We start from the raw sequence: 26,250 nt of genomic DNA on the forward strand, positions 1-26,250 counted from the left end.
AAATTGCATGTAAACTATCTATATTAGATTTTTCTACTTCCTTACATAGACTATTATAATGTTCAGTCATTCTAACTTCATACAATTGGAATTTTATTTATATTAGTGATTTGCATTAGTGAATTTTAATAAAATTCTTGTTTAATTAGATATCACTGTTACTGAATGGTAGTTATTTTAATTTCTCAATACGTTTGTGAAGCAGTAACATATGATATGAAATTTCCCCATCCTATTTTAGCTGTAGAACAAAATTTTGGAACTTGGATTACTAATATAAAAGATACCAAGATTTTTATGATCTTGAAATTATTTATTGATATATTTTCTAAAGGAATTATTTGGATGAACACATTTTATAATTATAACAATTAAAGCACGATTTTAATGAGGACATTTTAGGACTGATTAAAGTTATATATCAATTTGTATTTGCAAATATTCACATTTTCCTTTGGACTTACATTTTTCATAATGTTATTATGAAGAATTATATTCATAACCTTTCGTAAATGAATGAATTTGAGGTGGTTTAGTTTTCTCAGTGCTATCTAGAATTCAGGCCATATAATTATTTAATAAATATGTTACTTCATTTTGGAGTATTACAATATAATTGCACCATTTTACCCCTATCTTTCATGACCCTCAGTTTCCTGCATATCCCTCTCTGCTCCTTTCAAATTCATGGGCTTTTTTCCACTAATTTTTTTTTTTTTTTTTTTGGTTTTTCGAGACAGGGTTTCTCTGTGGCTTTGGAGCCTGTCCTGGAACTAGCTCTTGTAGACCAGGCTGGCCTCGAACTCACAGAGTTCCGTCTGCCTCTGCCTCCCGAGTGCTGGGATTAAAGGCGTGCGCCACCACCGCCCGGCTCCACTAATTTTTACTATCCTTTTGATAATAGGAAATGAGAACATTTATATTTCTCCTTAATGTCTATTTTTACTAATTTTGAGGTACATGAATATCATAACACCCCTACAAAGTCCCACTTAGCTTCATGATATCACTATAATACATTTCTCCTTACTAAATATAAAATTTTATATTTGAGTTTTCACTACTTTGTGTTTTATTAATAATTCCTATTTAATTAATTACCCATTTTAACATAGTTTTCAACAATTTATGTGACAGTAGTTTTATATATATATATGTTTAAATACTTATACACAATGTATTTTTATAATAGTCATATCCCTGTCTCCTATTTTTTATAACTCCTGTTAAGCCCCCTTCTTTTCTCAACTATTTCCCAAGTGCTGACTTCTCACTCTGTCTTTCTCATGTGTGTTATTTGTGTGTTCTTGCCTTTGTATGCTCAGGTCTGTGCTAGCATAGCATATCTATGCATGTGTGTACATATATGTGGAGGTTTTGGTATGATGCCAGGTGTCTTTCCTAATTGATCTGCACCTTAATATGTGTTTGAAACAGGATTTCCCACTTCACTTGGGACTCATCTATATACAAGCCTGGCTGGTAAGAAAGCTTCAAGGATCAGCCTGTGACCACCTGAAGAGCATGAGGAATATAGGTGTAGGGCACCACATCTGGATTTCATGCTTATGAATCTATGTCTGTAGTCTGTGAATAATGAATATTTATATTAAATTTTTTATTGCTCTTAGGAGAAAATAAATCTTTTTACTTTATTTTTGATTACTATTGGGATTTTATTTTCTTTTAACTTTGTACCCACTTTGCCTTTCTTTTCCAAAATAAGGCCATGTTAAATAGGAATAGATAAGGTGGGTCTGTGGGTTATAGTGTTGAGCTTGATAATTACTAAGGACATAAAATATGTTTGTATTTAAAAATGCCATCTCTCAGTGTAATTATGAAACAAAAAGTTTATATTTCTTAATAAATATGAGGGAAAGAATATTTGGTTTTGTCCACAAAAACAAGAATTTGTACTAAATATGTGTTCTGTATAGGGCTATAGAGATGGCTCAGTGGTTAAGAGCAATGCCTTCTCTTCCAAAATCTTAAGTTCAATTCCCAGCGACCACATGGTGATGCACAACCATCTGTAATAAAATTTGGTGTCTTCTAGAGGAAGAGACCTGGTCAGTTGTCCTCATCAATTTAGACCATGAAACCCAATATGGACGAGTTCAACAGAACTGCCATATGCCAGCTGCCCATGCATGCTTCAGAATTTCCAGGGCATAAATTTCATTTCACTTTTTATTCAGGTGTTCTCTATATGTCTATGTGCAACCCCTAGGAAAAAGCATTTTCCATGAACTTCTGGAGTTTGTGACTCCATCAGTATCTGTATGTGATTCTCACTTGATAACTAGTGATGGTTCTAATGATTATATCCATCAGCAGATCTGAAATCTGAGACTTTCAAGTACTTGAAGTAATGTGATACATATCAGACAGAGAGACTAGGATGTGAGCATGTTTTCCAGAGTCAAAAGTTTTTGTTTTGATTAGTTTTGGTTTTCTTTGTGTATCTGTGTACATGTTCATTATAAGCAATAATGAGTTTCATTGTGCCATTACTATAAATCAGACCTTGTGATCCTTTATTGGTTACAAATGTTTGTCTTGTCTCTGGCCTGAAGATAAACTAGCCACAGTTAAATTGAGTTGGAGCTTGTGTTAAAGTCACTGGTCAGTATTAGAGTTGAGAAGACATGGGAATTGTTGCTTTAAGGCAAAATCACATAACAGTCCTATAGTTCTATAAACATATAATAAAGTGTAAACTGGCTACCATTCATTAAAATAAGCTCATCTTTCTTTATTTATATATAGATAAATAGAGAGTGGAATATATATCTTACTCTTTTATTCAGATATTTTAACACACATATATAAACATATGTGTTTGTGTGCACATGTGTGTGTGTGTATGTATGTACATGAAAACATGTGGGCATAAAAGTGTACTAATAAATTTACTAATATATTTCAGTGTTCTTCACAAGAGAGGACTCAGACACAGTTGAAATAGTCTCTGCCTGTGGAAAATGAATTCAAGAGCTGGAATATTAATCTGGTGGTTTCGTGGGATAACTGAGAGTAAGACAACTGACTGTAGAGAGGAATCATAGCTGGAATTGGTAAGGACATAATGTGAGCTCTCTTTTCACTAGTTTACATTTGATGTTTTACATAAACCTTCCAGTTGAACAGCTAAGCTATTTATAAACATCTCTGCTATAGGGCAGTCTTATAAATTTCAAATCATGTACCTTAAAGTTTGTTTGCATAAAAAGGCAACATTGAATAAATATTCGGAAAGTATAAATTTTAAGACTCTTCAATCTACATTTTCTCTTCTATGTTAACTGTGGCCAATTTCTATACATGCATGATTGAAACATTGATTTTTAATACTTCATCATTTCCCCTGTTAACTTTATTAAGATATGTCAATCAAACATCAACAAAGTAAGAAGATACTTCAATTTTATACCTAGAAATAAAGTGTATAAAGACTACCACCACTTGGTAGTTCCTGTCTGAAAATATAAATCATCTTTGTTTTCTGCTCATTTCAAAGACAGATTGTGCATTTTAGAAACAGAAAGTCTCTGTTAAAATACCAGATAACGTCTTTTGTGAGTTTGAATTTAACATATTTTACCAAAATGTTCTCCATGAAAATAATAATAATAGACCTACAACTTCTCATTACCTAAGTTCAAAGCAGTAGCTTAACTTGTATTATCTCAGTTATTAAGACAAAAGGCATTATTATATCACAGAGTTTAAAATGATGAATTAAAGAAAAATCTCTACATTTTGAACATTCACATTATAAACAAAGACAGACATAGTAGGTCTATATGCTTTTTTTAAAAAAATAAATTAATTCATTTGACATTCAAAAAAATCCTCAGAATGATTAAGACAATTTAACATGTGGTGATGATTTTCAATTTCATTCTAAACTATATTTTGCCCATTTTTCTGTTGGCAGATGAATGTTCTGATCAGACATTTCAAAACATTATTCTCTGTCTTTTTCCAAGCAAATAGCAGACATTATTAATTCACAGTCTGTTCACTATGTGTATAACATAGAAATGGTTTCAAAATGTGTTTTGATATTCTACTTCAGGAATCCACTAAAGAATCATAAATATCAGCATTTCAAAGACAAACTGCATGTGGTCGCTTTTGGAAAATAAAAATAACCAGCAATTCAATTCTATATGACATCTCAATATTGACTTCAGGAAATTATTTTTTTCTTTTTAATTTTTTTTCTAGTTTAAATATAGTTATTTATTTAATGCACATGCCCTTCATGGTAGGAATTTTTCCATAAAAAAGATGTAACCAGTAATTATCTGTGGATCCCATTTGCATTCCTAAAAACAGTAACAATTTACATAGCTGTCAGATTACAAAAATGCCCAGAATGCACTATCCCTTGCCATACATATGAATGAACTTTCACACTCCTGCCATTCAGGATTTGAGCCTATTTTGAGTTGATTCTAATCACAGGAATGTGGCTTAGTTGGCTTTGTGCAGTTCTAAACCCAGATCCCCAAAGTCATACCCATTTTTTCTTACCCACTCTTGGAACAATGCCATCATTGCATGAGCAAGCATAGGCCAGCCTTCCTGAAAAAATGAAAGAGTACAAGGCAAGAACGGTGGCTTGGGTCTGTTGTGACAGCTCCTTGGAAGCTAAAAGAGGACCCCCTAATGCCAGTCCTGAATCACAAACAAGAATAAAAAAAGAAAGAAAGAAAAATGAAAGAGTGCACTAAGCACATAAAGATAAACCAATTGAGATGAAGTCCCACATAGACCAATCATCCCCAGGTGACCTAGCAGCTAGCTGTCCAACTCAATCCAGAAACTTCCCAGCTGAATTCTGCAAAAATGAAAATTTGATTTTTCAATGATGAGAGACACAAACTTAAATGCCTCCTTACCCGTGCCTGTGTTCTCATTCTCCTCCTGTCACTCTGGAACCTAACCTAACACTTTTGATTGCTGTGCAATTTTAAAGAATGAACAGCAAAAATGCATTATAAGACTGAGGAAAAATGAAAGTCTACATTCCTATGATAATTTTGACCAGTTGAACAAGGAGTCTGGGTCTTCCTTTTTTAGAATATATATTTTCAAGTTTGAATTCACAGGGAGCTACTATAGAAGTCTTCATTAATATGTCTCGGTCAGCTTTGGCTGCATAACAAATATCTTTAAAATGTAATGCCTTAAAAACCAACAAGATTTTGTAGGTTAGCTATTTTTTTCTTTTTAAAAAACAAATTCATACATGTACACCTTATCAAGATTATTCCCACTCTTACTTCCCTCTTTCCCCTTCAAACTTCTACTCTACTTCCCCCAAATTCATTGCCTTTGCTTATATTAATATGTGGTACATTAATATATATTTATATATTCCTATCATATCTATCTGTTATGTATCTATGTATTTATCTATCTACCCATCATCTATCTATCTACATATGCAAAAATGTGTATATATATATATGTCTTCTTCAATTCAGTTAGTGATGTATATGTGTTGGGCAATGTACATTTTTTCTATTCTCAATCAAGAAAAAATTATTTACTACTACCCCAACTTGATGATAATAGCATATACTTATTTGAAGCATTTTTCCTACTATTCACAGATTCACTTCTACATTATCCTTGAAATTATGCAAAACCACAGTTTTGTAACAGAGTTTATATTTCTTGGACTTTCACAGAACCCTAAAGTCCAGAAAATAGTTTTTATTGTATTTTTCGTCATCTACATTGCAACTGTTGGGGGAAACATGATAATTGTGGTGACCATTGTCTGTAGCCCAGCACTGATTGACTGTCCCATGTACTTCTTCTTGGCATTCTTGTCACTACTGGATGCATGCTTCTCTTCTGTCATCACACCAAAAATGGTTGTGGACTCCCTCTATGAGAAGAAAACCATCTCCTTTGGTGGATGCATGGTGCAGCTCTTTGCTGAACACTTCTTTGCAGCAGTAGAAGTGATTGTCTTGACAGCCATGGCCTATGACCGTTACGTGGCCATTTGCAAGCCCTTGCACTATTCTTCAATCATGAACTGGAAGCTCTGTGTCATGTTGATGGGAATAGCGTGGACAGGAGGATTCTTGCATTCTATCACACAAATTATCTTCATTTTGCAGCTGCCCTTCTGTGGACCCAATGTCATTGATCATTTCATGTGTGATTTGTTCCCATTACTGGAACTTGCCTGCACTGATACACATGTATTTGGCTTTTTGGTGGTGGCCAACAGTGGGTCTATCTGCATAATAATCTTCTCTATTTTACTTGTATCCTACGGTGTCATCTTGTTCTCTCTGAGAGCCTATAGCTCTGAAGGACAATGGAAAGCTCTCTCCACTTGTGGATCCCACATTGCAGTTGTGGTTTTGTTCTTTGTTCCATGCATATTTATATATGCTCGGCCTCCATCTGCATTTTATTTTGACAAAATGGTGGCAATATTTTACACTATCCTAACTCCCTTGCTCAATCCTCTGATTTACACTTTTAGAAATAAGGACATGAAAAGCTCCATGAAGAAATTGTGGAAGAGATTGATGGAGGTGTCTGATGGAGAGTGAGATGTAGACCCTTATAAGGGGTGGAGTCCAGCTCTGGATGAGGGCAGGGTCTGAAGTGGGTATATGCAAGAGCAGTAAAAAAGAATTCAGAAATAGGAAACCTTTTTATTTTCATTTTATAGGAGATGGGCAGAAGGAAGTACATCTCTTGACCTACTATGGCAAACTGCATCTCTGATAGGCTTTATTATACACAAATCATTTCTTCATAGATTTTCTAAAGTCTTTCTGGACTACATAAGCATATCAAAGAAAAGAGGTAAAATGAGCAAATGGCAGAGCTCATAAGAATTATGATCTACATTATAATAAAGTCAGTTCTTTTAACTCAATGTCTCTTTCCTGAAAATTAGTGTCACAAAGCTTGTGCTTACAGAAATATTACACAGAATGTGTCTAAGTTTAATTAAATTAATAGATCAGAAGTTATTTCATATAACCTCTTCTATCAAGCTTATCTTGTATTATTTTATTAACCTACTATAAGGAATATTTGATTATTCTACAGAAACATAACCACTCAGTTCCTTTTTAATTTTTCTTTTCCTTTTCTATTTGTCTTTCATATCTGATATAAGACCACATCCTTTCCTTTAACTTTTGAAGTGATGTGCTCTGCTTTTTATTCTTTATACAATATCAGAAACGTCTTGATCTGAGAAGTATACTCAGGAAACCGGGCAGTTCACTAAACCAGAATATTTCCTGTTGTGTCTTTGTCATAAATCTTTGTTTCAAATTGTTCCCTGTCTTTATAAAAATCCTGCAAATGTTAAAAGAACATCAAAATGCCTAAAACTTCTCACTTTACCTTCAGGAGGGTACCAAGGCTTTTCATTAGATTTATAATCAAAATATCTTCCAATCCATGCTAATTCAGTGTTTCTGAGGCACAACATGAAAACCCAATGATTCATTTTTAGTTAGTAAGCTTCTAAACTTTCCCTAATTTTTTTCTTTAATGTCTTTTCCCAGATCCTGTGTATCATGCTTACTAATACCACTTAAATAATAAGTTCTATAGAACACTCAATAATTTGAATAGCTGATTCTTCTAGGTGGACTACCATAGGTTTTTTTTTTTGTTTAACATCTGCTTTTATAAGAATTGCTACATTAGTCCAGATAGCAAGGGATAACAAGGGATACAAATTATAAACATGTCAAAAACACAGGCAAGAGTTTTGCTGTAAATGCCACTAAGGGCAATGAAGAGCCAGTCTAAGTTGTCCAAGCACCAGAGCTTTGACAAGTAATGCCTTCAAGATGCTTGGCACTACAGCATCAGTAAGGAAGCCAAAATGATTTTGATAAAGATGTTCTGAGGTCTCCTTTGACTATAACAAGTTATGACTATCACTAGCAAAACATCTTAAAAGGGTTAGAAATGATGTGCTAATTTTATTTTGAGTATCAGTTCTTAGCTGGTAATTCATTATTTTCAAGTGTATATTAAAGAGGTTAAAATTTTGTGCTTTCTTATATTGTAATAATTGTAGAAAAATGAAAAAAATGGATCTAGTTATTTGTCATTCATTCCATATTAATCACAATTCTAAAAATTTTGTGGATTTCATTGATTCCTGGAAATAGTCAGAGCTAAAGACAAGCAAACAGCAAAGAACTCACAGGACTCAGTAATACACGTTTCTGTGTCATAGGATGCATTTCAGTTTCAACCTGTCAAATATTGAAATCAAGATTGATAGTTGCCTGTGGCTAAGCTTCAGGACATCCCTATTGGGATGACTTCAATAAGACCTAAAGTTTAAGAAAAAATAAGTAAAAATAAGAAAATGTTATTAGGTACCTTGAATATAAATATAGGAACTTCCTGGGAACACATATGTTCCTGGGAACATAGGTTGTGAAAAGGGATGGAAATGTGGCATGTTCTGAATGACAGGAGAGAAAAAGAGTCATTTTCAGGAGCAGTTATTGTAAAAACAGAGTTGGCAAGAATTCACAGAGAGAAAGGAAAATGGATAAACAGCATTAGTAATACATCTTGACCAGGCAGGGCACTGGAGACCGAAACATCATACAAGGCTGCAAACTTAATCAGCTCAGAGAATCTTTTGTTATGTTTGGGGAATTGTGCATTGTTTTCAGAAGTCATTTTCAGTAGCCCAAATCTATAGCTCCTTGCCAAAAACTATTGGCTGCTAGAATCCATCATTGGGGAGTTGATAAGAAGCCTGTTAGTGTAGAAGTGGCTTTGGCCACAAGCATTGCAAACAAAGTATTGCATCAGCCTTGGAGACCAAGAGGCAGTGTGGGAAAAAGACACACAGTGTGGCAAGCATCTCTGGGGATGCTCTGTCTCCTCCCTGCTGCATATTCCTGAAGCAGAAGCTCACATTCTAAGGTATCTCTGTGTGGGACGCATTAGAGAAATGCACTTTAATGAGCATTACCCGCATATTACAGACCACATAAATAATACCACTGAGAAGTAGCAGGCATATGCCTATTCATCCCTGATTATCTGCAAAGTACTGATTTTTAAATTACGATATACACTGAAAATAATCATTTTATTAGGGAGATCCTAATTTCACATCCTAAAAATTCTGTTACATTTAAACGACTTTGCATGAAGAATCTGACTTTAGAAGGTATCAAATCTATTAAAGATGTCAGAGGTTAAGAGCACCAGCTGCTCCTCCAGAGGTCTTGAGTTTAATTCTCAGCAACCACATGGTGACTCACAACCATCTGTAGTGAGATCTGGTGCCCTCTTCTGGTGTGTACATATTAACAGAACATTGTATGCATAATCAATCAATCAATCAATCATTTGGAAGGACCATCTGTTCATCTATTTTATGCTTCCAGGCGGCATTCTAGAAAGGAAAGAACTATGACATCTCACACAGTACTTTAAAAGTTTCAAATTTATGCTTCTAGTAGACTTGGCAAGTCATGTGTAATTAATGTATGTTTTTCAGAGTACAAGGAAATTATCAAATAAATATTTTAATTGAATAGTATAATACTCATATAATCAAATTTGAGTTTCCAGATCAGATATATTAATATTTTTATGAATAATAGTAAGGCTTTGACCTCAAATAGACTATTTTGTTCAGAGATCTTCCTTTTTCCTCAGTCTTTGTCCCTGGTTATCTTTTTCATTTTGCTGGAAATAGGCTATTACAATTTACTCTTGACAAGATACAATGATCCTGTCATTTGCTTAGTAATACTTTTAAAAAACTACATATTAATTTAATGCTATTGAAGGAAGCTGTTGTTCAATAAATAGGTTAGAACTTTTATTAAATGAATCCTAAGGCAAGTTACTTTTCATGTATCATTCCACCTGGAGGGAAGATTATCACTCTTTATTTTCTGCTTTGGAAAGAATTAAAACTCACAGAGAAATAATAAACTTTTCGATGATTAAAAAAAACATTTTTTCTTTTCATTGAAAATAAAGTGAGTGTAGGTATTCTCTAGAAGTGAGAGAAGCAGTGTAGCTGAATTAGCAAAGATAGGGACAAGAGAAGCAGTAATGCTTCTCATGGGGGCTCTGCAGTGCTGTGTCCATACATGGGAGGAGTCAACACACAATCTAGTCCAGTTCTCCACTCAAACTATAATGGATTCCTTTTCTCTCTGCTCTTTTTTTTACCACCCACAACACCAACCCATATTCTATCTATTGTCGTGTTGATTTCTGACAGCCATCTTAGAGTCTTTCCAGCTGTCTCTACAGTGCTGCTCTGAATCAGAACCCATTGAAATATATAACTTTAGTGGGGAAATGGACATGAGAATATATGTGCCAACACCCAAAGTAGAATAGATTTATAACAGAAGGATGTGAAAATGTCAAGATTATCCATGTAAAACACCAACAACAGATTCTCAAAATGTTCATTTGTGGGTGCCAGAGCCCCAGTAATATTAGTATGGTTTAAAATACAATGTCTTGATTCTTTTAAAAAATAAATTAAAAAAATATTCATTCCTTCCACACAAAGTAGATAGAAACTCTAATAAATTCACTATTTGAATATGGTTTAAAGACAGCAAAGCACTCAAATAATCAGACAAGTATAAAATGTAAGGTATGAGAATTTGAATGTGCACATGTGCACAGGATGTGTCTGTCCATGTTCGGAGGACAGAAGTGAACATCAGGATGCTTTCTTCACTCCTTTCCAATATTATGTAGTTCACTTGGTCTAGAATTGCTGGGTTATGAACAGATTATGAGTACATTCCAGCATGCCTAGCATCTTACATGGTAGAGATTTGAACTCATGTCCTCATACTCAGCAAATACTTTGTCCACTGAATCATCTCTCCATGTATATAATAAGTATTACATTTTAAGAACTAAGAGACAATGTTCAATTTAAACTGTTGGGTATCCATTTATACAAGATGTTGAATTTGTTATAGTGGAGCATAATATCTTGGGAACATAGATTTCCAGTGTATTTATTCATGGAAAAAAACCTAAAGAACCATTCAGATAATTGCAATGAATCAATTAACTACACTAATACAAAATAAAATCCTAAGATGAAAGGTCTTTAACAAATGAGACAATATTTTCCTTGCTACAGAACAACCATTAAAGGTTCTTTGAGTTTTCTTTAAAACTGAGTCTTAAAATGTAAAAATGGTCATAACAACTATAAATGAATATGTTCCAGGGAGAAAGGTGACTATTTCACTATTGATAGAAATAATGATTAAATGTTTTGTGAAGAACTATAAATTTTGCAGAGTTCATTAAATCTAATATTTTGAATCCGTTATAGAGTATGAAGATATTTGAGGTAAGTAAGTTTGCCCTAGAATTGACCAACCTAATGGGATGCATACAGAACACTGTATTATTCAAGATATGACTAAAATAATTTAAGGTGAAAGCATTTTTACATCACCATTTCTACAAAGCATGTTATTCTCATGTACAAATATTTCATGGTAGATTAAAGTGCACAAAATATGGAAAGAATAGGCTTATTTAAATAACAAATAGAGCAACTCAGTTCTCTTACAGCATAAGATCCCTGCCAAGATCACAGAACCTATAATGACCAAATTTGTCTGACATTTTACCATGAGTATTTCATATTTTTGATTTATGGAAATGAAAGACATCTCAAGTTTATAAAAGAGAAGAAAGTTTTCTGAGAAAAATAAATTGATATAATGACAATATTGTGTCTGTCATGTCTTTCAAAGCCTTTGTTTTGACTAACAACTTTCAGCATCATGCAATAAACATGTTACAGGGATTGGATGGAGCACAGTGGGATACACAGATCTTCCACATGGCTTGTAAATAGATTCCACTTTAATATTGCTATTACTTGTTATGCATGTCATCCAAAATGATTTTTAAAGAAATAATTGGTAAAAAATGCTCTGTTCTTACAAGTGAAAATCACGAAAATATAATATTTGATGTTAATTATTGAAAAAAAGCAATATTTAAAATGCACAATTATTGACTTACGCAGGCTGAAACAAACTGAATGAAAAGTCAATTATTGCCAATTTTCATTTCTTTTTCTTAAAGAAAATAGCTTACCTTCTCTTCAGTATTACTTCTCTGTGCCAAGAACCTGGTGTTTACAGATGTATTGATATTGAAAATTACTGAGGATTACAACTGTCATCTTGCCCCTATCAGCTGATTCCAACACATGAAATAAAACTGCTATCATAAAAATGTTAACAACTGAACTATGATGTCCATCACTATCATCTCATTTAACAGTGACCACAGGGCTCTGGATTTTCCAAATTATGCCTCTTAGACAATAAGCAAGATTTAAAGTGGTAATAATAATATTTCTATCTACCAATAAATATTTATTCTAAATCAGTGAAAATATCAAGTATTAAGTACCACATTACATTTTATGATTATTCTGTTTATAAATTTTTATTTTTCTATTGTTTAAAATGGATTATCTAAAAGAAGCTTTGTTGAGTATAGATTAGTTATTAAATCATACCTGCAAAAATATGTAAAATGATGTATCAAAAATATATAGTAATGAAAGGCAGCTTCATTTTTTCAGATTTATTTTTTTATTATGCATACAACATTCCTTCCATGTATGCATGCATGCCAGAAGAGGGCACCAGATCTCATTATAGATGGCTGTGAACCACCATGTGGTTGCTGGGAATTGAACTCAGGACCTCTGGAAGAGCAGTTGGTGCTCTTAACCTCTGAGCCATCTCTCCAGCCCGGCAGCTTCATTTTAATTTTAGGAAACCCCAACTAAAACAAAGCTTTGCTAAATATTGAATTGGTCATGTGTATTAATGTTAATTTATTGGTTTTATTTTAGATTTCTTTTTTCTTGGCTTTTCAAGGGTTTCTCTGTGTATCTCTGGCTGTCCTGGAACTCACTCTATAAATCAGGCTGGACTAGAACTCACAGAGCTCCACCAGCCTCTGCCTATTAGAGAGTAGTTGAATTTGATATCATTAATTAATACTCTAGTACTAAAGAATATTAATGTTAATAATATTTCTAATGTCAATGTTTTCTTGTGTGTTTTTATTCATAGAAAAAATTAAACATGGATTTTTTTTCCAGTTTATTTATTTTTTATTAAAAATTGCCATCTCCTCCCCTCCTCCTCACCCTTCCCTCCCCTCCCCTCCACCCATACCCCCACTCCCTCCCTCTCCAGGCCAAAGAGGCATCAGGGTTCTCTACACTATGTTGAGTCCAAGGTCCTCCCAACTCCCTCCAGGCCCAGGAAGGTGAGCAACCAAACTGACAAGGCTCACACAGAGCCCGTACATGTCGTAGAGACCAAGCCCATCACCACTGTCCTTGGCTCCTCGGTCAGCCTCCACCATCAGCCAGGTCAGGACCGTGAGGAGTGCGTTTACCCATGGAGACGGTGGGACAGATCTAACGGGAGACCACCAAGTCCAGTTGGAATGGAACTGATGGAACAGGGGACCAAACCGGGCTCTCTGAATGTGACTGACGGTGAAGGAGGACTGAGAAACCAAGGACAATGGCAATGAATGTGAACTCTACAGCATGGACGGGCTCACTGTGAGCCTTAACCTTCACCTGGCGATGGATGGAGATAGAGACAGAGCCCCACACTGGAGCACCGGACTGAGCTCCCAAAGTTCTGATGAGGAGCAGAAGGAGAGAGATCATGAGAAAGAAAGTCAGAACCATGAGGGATGCGTTCACCCACTGAGACGGCAGGACAGAACTAATGGGAGACCACTAAGTCCATTTGGAATGGGACTGATGGAACATGCAACCAAATAGAACTCTCTGAACATGGATTATTTTTTACTTAAGAATTCTGTTACTTCTACAAGAGCTAGGTCCAGGACAGGCTCTAAAGAAGCTGCAGAGAAACCCTGTCTTGAAAAACCAAAAAAAAAAAAAAAAAGAATTCTGTTACTTTTATTAACCAATAAATTGCATAGCAAAATTTTTTCCATTTTGTTATATCAGAAACCAATACATTATTTTTTTCTTTTGATTTGTATTTCTTTGATTTTTTTGAGTGCCTGGGATGAAATGTAGGTCCTTGTATTTGCAAGTCATAGGCTATATGATAGAGACATAACCACATCTTATGATTTATTTATCTCAAAGCATGACCAAATTTTTGTGTGCTAGTAGAAATAATTAGAGTCTACAATAAGCTATACTGCCAGGTATAGTTTACATCACTTTCTTTTATATTCTTTTATATTCAGTCTTCCATCAATCTTGAAAACATTGTCATTGTGTAATACCCATAGCTTTGATGGAGGAGGGTCATCTGTCTATGTGTTACTTTCATTGGTTAATAAAGAAAACTGCCAGCTGGGCGGTGGTGGCGCACGCCTTTAATCCCAGCACTTGGGAGGCAGAGGCAGACGGATCTCTGTGAGTTTGAGGCCAGCCTGGTCTACAAGAGCTAGTTCCAGGACAGGCTCTAAAAAAGCTGCAGAGAAACCCTGTCTCGAAAAACAAAACAAAACAAAAAAAAAACAAAAAAAAAACAAAAAAAAAAAAGAAATAAAGAAAACTGCCTTGGCCCTTTGATAGGACAGAAAATTAGGTAGACGGAGTAGACAGAACAGAAGAAGGGAAGAAGGGAAGTGAGCCAGACACTATAGCTCTCCTCTCCAAGATGGACGCAAGTTAAGATCCTTCCTGGTAAGCCACCATCTCGTGGTGCTCCACATATTATTAGAAATGGGTTAATCAAGATGTGAGAATTAGCGAATAAGAGGCTAGAACTAATGGGCCAGGCAGTATTAAAAGAATACAGTTTCTGTGTAATTATTTCGGGTAAAGCTAGCCGAGTGGCGGGAAGCAGCCTGCTGCTCCTATTTCTACATAGCTTGACTCTTTTATTGCAGAATTTTCAGTTTTAAATTCAAGTTGACAGCATAATATTTGGTACCTTCTGTTTCTTAACAAAAGGAAAATTGTCTTCTTGCTCTAACTAGAACTTCAAGTACTATGTTGAATAGATATAATGAGAGTGGACAGCTTGTCAGGTTCCTGATTTATTAGAATTGCTTTGAACTTTTCATCATTTAATTTGATGTTGGCTATTGACTTGTTGCATATTGCCTTTATTACATTTATGTATATTGCTTGTTTCCCTGATCTCTCCAAGACTCTTATCAGGGAGGGTGTTGAATTTTGTAAAAGGTTTTCTCAGCATCTGATAAAACGATCATGTGGATTTTTCTTTCAGTTTGTTTATAAGGCTGGTTTTACTGACAGATTTTTGTATGTTAAACCACACCTGCTTCTCTGGAATGAAGCCTACTTGATCATGATGGATGAATTTTTTGATGTAGTCTTGGATTCTTATTGGGAGTATTTTATAAAATATTTTTGCATTAATGTTCTTGAAGGAAACTGGCCTGTAATTCTTTTTCTTCATTGAGTCTTGGTGTGGTTTGGATATCATGATGACTGTAGTCTCACAAAATGAATCTGACAATGTTCCATCTGTTTTTATTATGTTGAATAATTTGAGGAGTACTGTGTTGTAAGGAGGTCTGCATGTTGTTTCCTAGCTATTTGGCCCCGAAATAATCACACAGAAACTACATCATTTAAATCACTGCTGGGACCATGAGCTCTAGATTCTTATTGCCTGACTCTTATCTGTGTATTGCCACTAGGCTATGGCTTACTGGATAATGGTCTGGCATTCGTCTTTGGCAGGGCTAGATGGCTTCTCTCTGACTCCACTCTTCTTTCTCCCTGTTAGTTTAATTTTCCCCACCTAGCTCTGTTCCCCTATAGATCTGCTGTAGGCCCAAAGCAGTTCCTTTATTAAGCAATGGTATTCACAGCATACAGAGGGGAATCCCACTAGAGCTTCAATTTTCTTAGAAGTTATAGATCTATTTAAATTGCTATCTTAACTTGATTTAACTTTGTTGATTGGTACCTATCAATAAAATTGTCCATTTCCTTCATATTTTTCATTTTTTAAATCTATGAGGGTGATGCCTACTAACACTCCTAATATTGGGGTGATGAAATCTTAACTGACCATCTTTCATAACCAGGAAAAGCTCTCAGTAGAGGGATTGTGACATCAAATCAGACAGAAAACCTTCAACTTACAAATCTGTCCTACCTGTAAGATGTGCTTGGGTAAACATGGAAAATTTGTGGGAGTGACAATCCAATGACTGGTCCTGATAGAGACCCATGCCATGAAAGGGAACCCATGCCCAATACTAACTGGAGAGCCAGGAATCAGAGGCTGGATAGCCAAGACACCAAGGATAGAATCAAACAGAACTTGATAAAAAGTCAATTAAATGATTCCTATTGATGCTCTTTTCTACTCACAGATGGAAGTCTACTATAATCATTACTACAGAGGCTTTTTCAAGCAACTGATGAGAGCAGATGCAGAGACCTACATCTAAACATTAAAAGGAAATGGGGGAATAATGTGCAAGAGGATAAGGAAGGATTATAAGAGCCAGAGGCTCAAGAACATTATAAGAAAACCCACAGAATCAACTCACCTGGGCTCATAGGGTCTGATATAGACTAAACCAACAATCAGTGAGCCCGCACAGATCTGATTTAGGTCCTCTGCATATGTTTAGGTTTTGTAGCTTAATGTTCTTTTGGGACTCCTAAGAGTTAGTACATGGTCTTTCTCTGATTCTTTTGCATTTTTGGTACCTTTTTCCTTCTAATGGGTTGCTTTCATTCTGCCTTAGTATGAAGGAATTTTCCTACTCAATTATTGCAACTTAATATATCTTGTTTGGTTGATATCCCAGGGAGGTCTGGCCTTTTCTGAAGGGAAATAGATGAAGAGCTGATCTGGGGAAGAAGGAAGGTAGTCAGAGGAATTGGGAGGAGAGCAAACTTCTTTTGGGATGTAATAGATGAGAGAAGAATAAAAAAGAAAAGGATTAATGCATATTGAATATAAATTTATCCTTTTCATTTATTTTATGTATATGAGTGTTTAGATGTCATATATGTCTGTACTGTGTGTACATGCCTGGTGTCCACAGACAAAAAAATAGGTAATTGGATGCCTTGGAACTGCAGTTGCAAATGGTTGATGGACAGAGATTTCTTTTGGGCCAACAACCTGCTCCTAACATGACAAGGAGATTTATTATTAGTTTTCAATGCTTGGCCTAGCTTAGATTAGTTTCAAGATAACTGTTTTAACTTAAATTATCCTGCTTCTCCTTGCCTACTTTTTGCCTTGGGGCTTTGTAATTTTCTTTACTTCTGTATATCTTACTTTCACTGCTTCTCAAATGTACTTGCTGGCATCTGCCTGGTTTCCTGCCCTGGGTGCCTCCCTGTTTTCTCCTTCTCCTTCTCTTGTTTCTCCTTTTCTACCTACCAGCCCTACCTATCCTGTGTCTCTGCCTAGCTATTGACTGTTCTGCTTTTTATTAGACCAATCAGGTACCTTAGACAGGCAAGTTGAAACAAATGCAATACAACTTTACATAATTAAGCAAATACAACATAAACAAAATAACATACCTTTACACAGTTAAAGAAATATTCTGCAGTATAAAGAAATGTAGCACATATTTGCCCAATTAAAATAATACTTCACAACAGGTTGTGAACCTCAATGCAGGTGCTGCCAATTAGACCTGGGTCTTCTTCAAGAACAACTCTTAACTGCTGAGTCATCTTTCCACGACTATTGGGACCTTCTTTATAGTCTATCTAACATTACTTCTTTATATGCAGTGAACACAGAGCTCCCTGTTTACTGTTGCACATCTCCTGCAGATTGTGACCTACATTAAACCATTTGAAGGATTTTGCAATAAAGATACAAATAAGACAAAATATGTAACCCAAACAGGTATTTTGTTTGAAGTAAACACTTCAGTGGAGGAAAACATGGAAATCTGAGTAGTGAAATGGAAACATTCATGTGGGGAAGTAAGGGCTATTTACCCAGAAAGCATATAATTAGGATCTTCTGGGTAAACTGGAATTAAGTAAAAAGGGTGGGATGGGGGATGGAAGCATGAGGGATCAAGATGATAGGGGAGGGATGGAGAGGGATAGAAATGAAAGAGATATCTCAATAAAGGGAGACATTATGATGTTAGGGAGAAAACTGGTGTTCAAGAAATTCTCAGGAATTCACAAGGATGACCCATCAAGACTCCTAGCAATAGCTGAGAGGGTATCTGAAAGAGCCTTCCCCTTTAATCAGATTAGAGACCACCCCAATTTTCATCATAGAACAATCAGTAACTGGTTTGCTGGAACCCACAGACAAACACTGGGTTAAGCTTCTGGAGTTCAGTTGAAGAAAGGAAGGAAGAATGAAATGAACAAGGTGGATCAAGAGCATAATGGGTAAAGCCACAGATACAGCTTATACAAGCTAGTGGAAACTGACAGCTGGGGAACCTGCATGGGACTGAACTAGAGACTCTGAATATCGGTGACAGTTATGTGGTTTGATCTTTTTGGAAGTGGGGGCTGGCAGTGACATCAGGAACCATCCCAGGTGTATGAATCTATTCTGTGGAGCCCATTCCCTACAGTGGGATATCTTGCTCAACCTTGATATGGGAAGGGAGAGTGTGGGGCTTGTTCCTGCCTCCGTTTGATATGCCAGACTTTGTTGACTCTGGAGGCCTTATGCTCCCAGACGAATTGATGGGGGAGAAGAAGAGGGAGCTGGTCGATTCAGAGAAGGGGAGGAAGGGAGAACTGCGGTTAGTATGGAAAATGAAAAGTTAATATTTTTAGTAAAAATAAAAATGAACAAAATAAATAAGATTTTACAAACCAAAGAACTTCCAAATGTATCAATAGGCTCCCACATACATCCCAGATCAAGGACCAAAGTAGTGACTTAGGGCCATTACGTTACTCACAGCAGTGGTGACATCCAGACACAGCTGCTCCCAAGAACGATGTTTGAGTCCATGGTCTTACTGTGCCTGGGTATAAGCTAAAGTCTGGGTTCTTCATTGCCACCACTGGTCACATAGACGTCCAGGGTTGGGGTTAAAATCTGAAGCCTTGGTGGCATCAGATGGCCACATGACTGCCAGAACCATTCTAACCTGAGCAGCCATTACTTCTAGCAAGAGCTAGAATGACATCTAGGCATAAGCTGTTGTGAAGAGCCATGTTTGAGTTTGTTCCCTTCTGCTCAGCCCCAAAATAATCACACAAAACTATATTATTTTAATACTGCTTGGCCCATTAGCTCTAGCTTCTTATTGGCTAACACTTATATCTTAATTTAACATATTTCTAGTTATCTGTGTATCGCCACATGGCTGTGGATTACCAGGTAAAGTTCTGGTGTCTGTCTCTGGCGGAGCTACAGGGCTTCTCCCTCATTCCACCTTTTTTTTTTTCTCCCAGCATTTAGCTTAGTTTTCCCCACCTAACTCAGCTCTATCCCGCTATAGGTCCAAAGCAGTTTCTTTATTCATTAATGGTAATCACAGCATACAGAGGGAAATCCCACATCAGGGAAAGTCCAAAGCCCTCCCTACTATATCTAGGCTGAGCAAGGTATCCATCTTAAGAGAATGGGTTCCCCAAAATCCAGTACAAGCAGTAGGGATAAATCCTGGTGTTACAGCCCATGACACTCTATCTGCCTGTGAGCCCTATCTATCTTTTCTCTCTGCCTAGCTATTGAGTGTTCAGACTTTTATTAGTTCAATCAAGTGACACAGGTAGACAAGGTGAAACAAATGCAGCACAGGTTCACATAATCTAAAAAAATGTAGCATAAATAAAAGTAACACACCTCTACACAGTTACCGTAATATTCTGTAGCATAAACAAAAGTAACACATTATTCCCCAGTTAAAATAATACTCCACAATCGGTTGGAAACTTCAATGTGGATGCTGGGAATTAGACCTGCATCTTCTCCAAGAACAACCCCTAACCACTGCGTCATCTTTCCCTCACTATAGAGACCTTCTTTATTGCCTATCTAACATATCTTCTGTACATACAGTGAACCAAGAGTCCCCATGCTTGCTGCCACAAACCTGCTGCAGACTGTACCCTACACTACACCATTTGAAGGATTTTGCAATAAAGATGCAATTAAGACTGATTATGCCACTCCAATAGGCATTTTGATTGAAGAAAATGCTTTCATGAGGAAAAGATGGAAATCTGTGTAGTAAATGGAAATATTGTTGAGAGGAAATGAGCGCTGTGACCTAATGAACTGTTTTACATCTTCTGTGTTGTCATTAACAGCTCCCTCTACTTTGAAAGAGATTATTTTTTCACATCTAGACATGGATTCTCTTCAGAGTTCTGTGCAGTAACCTATTCGATTGGTAGTGTGATCTCAAACTTTAGAGTTTGGGATTTTGAGAAAAAAAAACTACTATTACCTAAGTTAATGGTAATTAAGGCCACCCAAGGAAACTCATCATAGATATTGTTTTGAAATTCTTAAGAATGGAGTACTACTCAGTGGTAAAAAAAAAAAATAATGACATCTTTAAATTTGCAGGCAGAAGGATGGATCTAGGAAAAACAAATTGAGTGAGTTTCAGAAAGACAAATATCATATGTACTCACTCATAGGTGGCTTTTAGACATAAAGCAAAGAAAAACCAGCCTACAATCCACAACTCCAGAGAATCTAGACAACACAGAGGACCCTAAGAGAGACATACGTAGATCTAAATAGGAAGAAGAAAAAGACAAGGTTTCCTGAGTAAACTGTAAGTTTGTGGGTCATGGAAGAGGATAGGAAGGGAGAGGGGATGAAGGAATGGAAGTGGAGAAAAATGTACAGTCCAATAAAAACAATAAAAGAGAGCAAAAGGAAAAATAATGGCTCATTTTCCCTTAAAATAAATCATGTGTTATGGTGCATCATATATCTAAACAATTTAAAATATTGTTAAAGGTACAGCTTTAAATCTAAACAGGTTGTTAAAATTACTTGAGTTTATTTTCTCCAGGTTATTTCAGAAATTTCTTTGGGGATTACCAGTGGGATGGTGTCCAAATCCCTCCAGTGCCCTTCAATTCTCCTCTACTGAACTGCAGCTTCTCTAAAAAGCTTTGAGCCTTGCAGGGCTGGACTCAGAATTTCATCACCACGGAGAAGGAAGGAAGACAAGGGGGCACAGAGTCCAAATGCATTTCAAAATTTTCACATAAATCTGATATGCTTCTCATTCTTGTTCTGAGTCCTGACAGGGTAAGTTTTAATGACTCTCAAATACTTTGTCATGAATTTATGAATCATAGATATTATTTTAAATGATGATGGGAACTGGTCAACACCAAAAGTGTAATCATTGCTATTTTGCTTTCTATTTTTCATCCTTTCTTCTTTCCTTTGCTTTTTAAAATTTCCTGAGTCTAAAAGAAAGTCATAGGATAGCCTATTCTTATTTTCTTATTTTCCAGTAGAAATGTAATCTTTATTAACTTTACATTCTGAAAAAAGAACTGTTTGTCAGCTGCTTTTGATAACCTTAAATGACTTTCATTTGTATGTTAGCTTCATATTTCAATCATTGGCTAGAAAATTTGAAGGATATATTCCAACAAAAATCCATCATTGGAGTACTTTATTGAAATTATAATTTTAAATTTGGGACTGATAAAGGTTGGGATAGGATATGAAAGATAAAGAAAAATGCTTTTAATTTCTTGAAATAGAAAAGTGATGGTGAACTAAAACACATAGAAATAGCATAAAGAAATCAAAGAAAATTAAATATATATATAATAAAATCAAATAAATAAACTTAATACAAAAAAGATTGTCAGTTTTTGCAATTATTTGGTCTGATTATTCCACTATATAACCGGGTAATCTTTTGTAGGCATTAGATTCATGTTTCTTGTGTAAATTGTTTCCCCTGATTTTAGTTCCTTCATCTATGATATCAGTTCTTCTCATGTACTCTGTGTCCTTATTAATATGATATACTTTTACTAAATAGGTATTTGTCAAAATAGTTTACAACTTCTATAGAAATCCATACTTTTTGAAGGATTAAAATCGTGGAAGAAAATATATCCTTAGAGCTTTCCTTATCTTAAAAACTCCTCAGAAATGTGGAGATTTTTTTCATTTAAAAATAAGACAAATAAAGAAGATGCAGTTTGATGAAAAGAAAATAATGAAAAGATATTTAATCTTTAGCTTGCTCTTATGACATATTAGCAATATATGTGTACATTTCATTGTTTATTGTGGATATTTCTGTTTTTCATAAGAAACTCCTGTGGTAAAAAATATTAGATAGTATTATTTTATATGGGAAAAAATTAAAGCCAGAGTTATATGCAAAGATAAGAGATGACCAAAGCCAATTTTTTTAAAACTTGACAAGTACAGTCACAGTGATGGACTGCTTTCAAGTGGAAACAACAAAAGACTGAAATTGTATCTTAAGAGAAAATTGGTAAAGCCTATTTCTGAATAGAATAATTTATGCAAGAAAAAAGAAATCCAACATATTGTGAAACTCTGCAGTTGATTAACTTCCCCTTTTGACATTTACATTGTCATCTTTAGATCTAAGATATCATGAGTTTTATTCAAATCCTATTAGGCATTTAAAAGAACAAGGGGACTTAGGTTTTGTGTAAATGCATGTGCTGACTAAATGTGTTCCTTGTTTCCTTATGTGAACTATTTCTTTGCATGTCCATACCCCAGACAGGAGAGTATTTACTTTCACATCATGTGTGACAATCTGTGGATTCTAATGCTTAGGGTTTTTCTGCATTACCTTAGTAAAGGAGGAAATGAAGTATAAAATAATAAAGAAGTTTCTGCAGAATTTTAATGAGAGATCTATGAGTTCTTCTTTATTGATTTAAATTCCATCTGATACATAATGAAATTTTCCAAAATCATATTAAAATAATGGGCTTAAGTTCTTAATTAAAGAAAAAAGAAAAATCTCTTTGGTAAAAAAATGAACATATTCTTTAATTATAATATCTTTTGATAATCATCTTTTTTATTCTTGAAATATAACCATACCACTTTACTCCCTTGTTAATTCATTTAAAAGCATTCAGGTACTCTTGGATATTAGTTTGGTGTGCTTTTTACACAAACTCATTACCTTCATGCCATCTTTGTAGATTTATGCCCATTGTATGTGATTCTCCTACTGTCATTCTTAACCAGTTAAACTGTTGAAGTTCCTACTTTGTATTCCACAGTAGGAAAGTAGCATACTCTATTTTTATTTTGTTACTATTATGTATTAAACCTTTTCCCATTTTCAAATTTTCATTAAATTGTAATGAATATTTTTTCTCAGTGTTTAGTGGGGTGCTTTTAACAGGGTAATTTAAACTTTTTCCTTTATCAATCATTAAATTTTGACTTAAAGTATGCTAAGTTATACATACATAATGCTGACAACTCAGAATAATATAACATTGTTGCTTAATATGTGTTTCCCTGATTTTAATTTTGTAACTGGACCTTTACTCATGTGACACTTTCAGAGATTATGGGGATTAATTATACAAGAATATCTTAACCTGAGATCAGTGGGTAGAATTTGAATCAATCTATAAAATGTTATTCACAATTCTCTTTCAGTGTCAAATGTACTTTTTCTGAAGCTTTACCTCAGAAGTTGTACAATGCAAATGGAACTGATTTCTTCCTATTCAAATTCTTTGTAGCATAGTGATACTCCATTCATGAATAAGGCTGATTAATTTATTTACTTTTATAAAGCTCTCTTGAATTGAGCATTTATGTGACACATTATAGAGTAGGTTACAACAGTTAAAAAATAAATAAGAAAACAATGAAAATATTTTATAGTTGTTTTCCCTAAGAAATTTTAGGATTTGTCATTATGCCGAAGCATAGGGTCTTGTAAAGTAAAACATGTAGTTTAATTTAGAAAGTCAAGTTGTTGAAAATGTGACATAAGGACAGTTCTTTGGATATACTCTGTTTCCTTCAGGTGTTAACATCCAAGGTGATGCCTCAATACGAGAAATTGATGACAACAACAAGAGTCTCCTGAACAAACTTAAAACTAAACGGGAAAATGAGGTGACAACTATGAAATCATAGTCATTCTGGAACCTGGAAAGAATCTACCCTCTTCTCCAAAATTTCCTAGCCATTCTTTACCACCTTCATTACTAATTTTTTTAAAGATTTATTTATTTATTATGTATACAACATTCTGCCTCCATGTATCCCTGCAGGCCAGAAGAGGGCACCAGATCTCATTACAGATAGTTGTGAGCCACCATATGGTTGCTGGGAATTGAACTCAGGACCTCTGGAAGAGCAGTGAGTGCTCATAACCACTGAGCCATCTCTCCAGCCCTCATTACTAAATTTTTAAGATAAGTTTTAGTAGTACTCTTGAGATTGCTGTAAAGATGTTCAATAATGTGTCACAGTGAGCCCTTTGAAGTAGAGTGCTAGCAGACATTTTCAGAATTCAACAATTTTAATCATTATGATGTGCTGAGAATAACAGTAACCTCATTTTCAAATAAAAACTTATAATACTATGGCTATCAACATATACACCTATAATATAAACATTTATCAAACCAGTAGAGTGTACTTGCATCTTGATTTTGAACTTAGAGTATGTGTTTAATTTTTAGAATATTTACCTAGTTTTTCATAATAATTTTAAGATTTTTGAATTCCTCTAAGAACTACAATAAATTTATTAGAGTATCAGTCTATGCATCTGTTCTCATGAATGAACTGTACTATACTTCAAAGTATTCTATTTATCTTTGTCATTGTTCTATCTAAAGTAAGAAATTTACAATTGAATTGTCTTAAACATTTAATGCATATACTTATTGGTTAAAATGACTTTGAAAATAAACAAAAGTACTTGAAACACCAAGTCTTAAGCCCAGCATTCTTGCCATATAAATAATCAAGCATGTATAAACTATGGGATATGTAAACCTCACAGAATTTATCTTACTGGGACTTTTCCATAATGAGGATGTCAAGGTCATGTGTTCTGTGTTGTTCTTGCTTTGTTATCTTGCAATTCTCTGTGGAAACCTGGTGGTTCTTCTCACCATCAGGGGCAGCCAACTTAGTGAGCATCCAATGTACTTTTTTCTCAGCTATCTTTCCCTCATGGATGTGTGTTTCACTTCCACAGTGGCCCCTAAATTGATTATAGACCTATTGGTACAGTGTAATGCTATATCCTACAATGGCTGCATAGTCCAGATGTTTTCTGCCCACTTCTTTGGTGCCACTGAAATATTTATCTTGGTGGTTATGGCCTATGATCGCTATGTAGCCATTTGCAGACCCCTTTACTATATGATCACCCTGAACAGACCAGTGTGCTATGTTCTTGTGACAGTCTCAGTTATTGGTGCTTTTATGCACTCACTTATGCATGTACTGATTGTTATCAGACTTCCCTTCTGTGGTGCCAATGAGATAGACCACTACTTCTGTGACATATTCCCCCTGCTGAAACTGGCCTGCGCTGACACAAGACTTCTCATTATTATAGTCATTACCACAACAGGGCTGTTGTCTATTTTGACCTTTGTTGCCTTGGTCATTTCTTACATCATCATTTTGTCCACATTGAGGATACGCTCATCCAGGGGCCGACGGAAAGCTCTTTCTACATGTGGCTCACATATTACAGTTGTATTCATGTTCTTCTTGCCGCTCATCTTTACCTATGTCCCAATGGGTGATCCTGTTGGGGATGACAAGGTGTTTGCTCTATTTTACACTGTGATTGCCCCTTTGTTCAACCCTCTTATCTACACACTGAGGAATACAGATATGAAGAATGCCATGAGGAAGGTGTGGTGCCAAGAAAAACTGTCTGAAGGAAAATGAAATTTCTTCTGGTGGAGCCTTTTGCTCAGTTTTGCTCTATGTATAGAATTACTGTGAGCAAAACAAAAAAAAATACCTATATGGATAAAAGATGCAAGCCATGAAGAGAAAAAACATCTAGCCACAGAGACTGTATGTATGGATGAATTAATAACAAGTATTCTCTGTTTGGATTCAATAGAACTTATTTTGTTTTATTATGTACAATAATTATATAATTTGGCAATTTTCAATCAATTTTGGGATACTGATATTTTGTCTGAGATAGCTGTCATAAAGAAGTTCTAATAACATACTTTTTAATGCT

At 35.1% G+C, this 26,250-nt stretch overlaps 2 protein-coding genes across 2 annotated transcripts; both read left to right on the forward strand.

Moving 5' to 3' along the window:
• The first annotated feature begins 5,630 nt into the window (after positions 1-5,630).
• Positions 5,631-6,593, forward strand: LOC119818836 (olfactory receptor 4C15-like). The gene has a single exon (XM_038336644.1). It carries the CDS (start codon positions 5,658-5,660, stop codon positions 6,591-6,593), a length of 936 nt encoding a protein of 311 aa, XP_038192572.1. The 5' UTR covers positions 5,631-5,657.
• An 18,423-nt stretch (positions 6,594-25,016) lies between these two features.
• On the forward strand, positions 25,017-25,943 carry LOC119818688 (olfactory receptor 4P4-like). Its single transcript, XM_038336401.1, has one exon. The coding sequence runs from the start codon at positions 25,017-25,019 to the stop codon at positions 25,941-25,943; it is 927 nt and encodes a 308-aa protein (XP_038192329.1).
• The last annotated feature ends 307 nt before the right edge of the window (positions 25,944-26,250 follow it).

The sequence above is a fragment of the Arvicola amphibius genome, chromosome 7, assembly GCF_903992535.2.
Source record: "Arvicola amphibius chromosome 7, mArvAmp1.2, whole genome shotgun sequence".
NCBI lineage: Eukaryota > Metazoa > Chordata > Mammalia > Rodentia > Cricetidae > Arvicola > Arvicola amphibius.

Bases quoted from the DNA above. Each gene is read 5' to 3' on its own strand.
- LOC119818836 (XM_038336644.1), top strand. From the start codon at position 5,658: ATGCAAAACCACAGTTTTGTAACAGAGTTTATATTTCTTGGACTTTCA.
- LOC119818688 (XM_038336401.1), top strand. From the start codon at position 25,017: ATGGGATATGTAAACCTCACAGAATTTATCTTACTGGGACTTTTCCAT.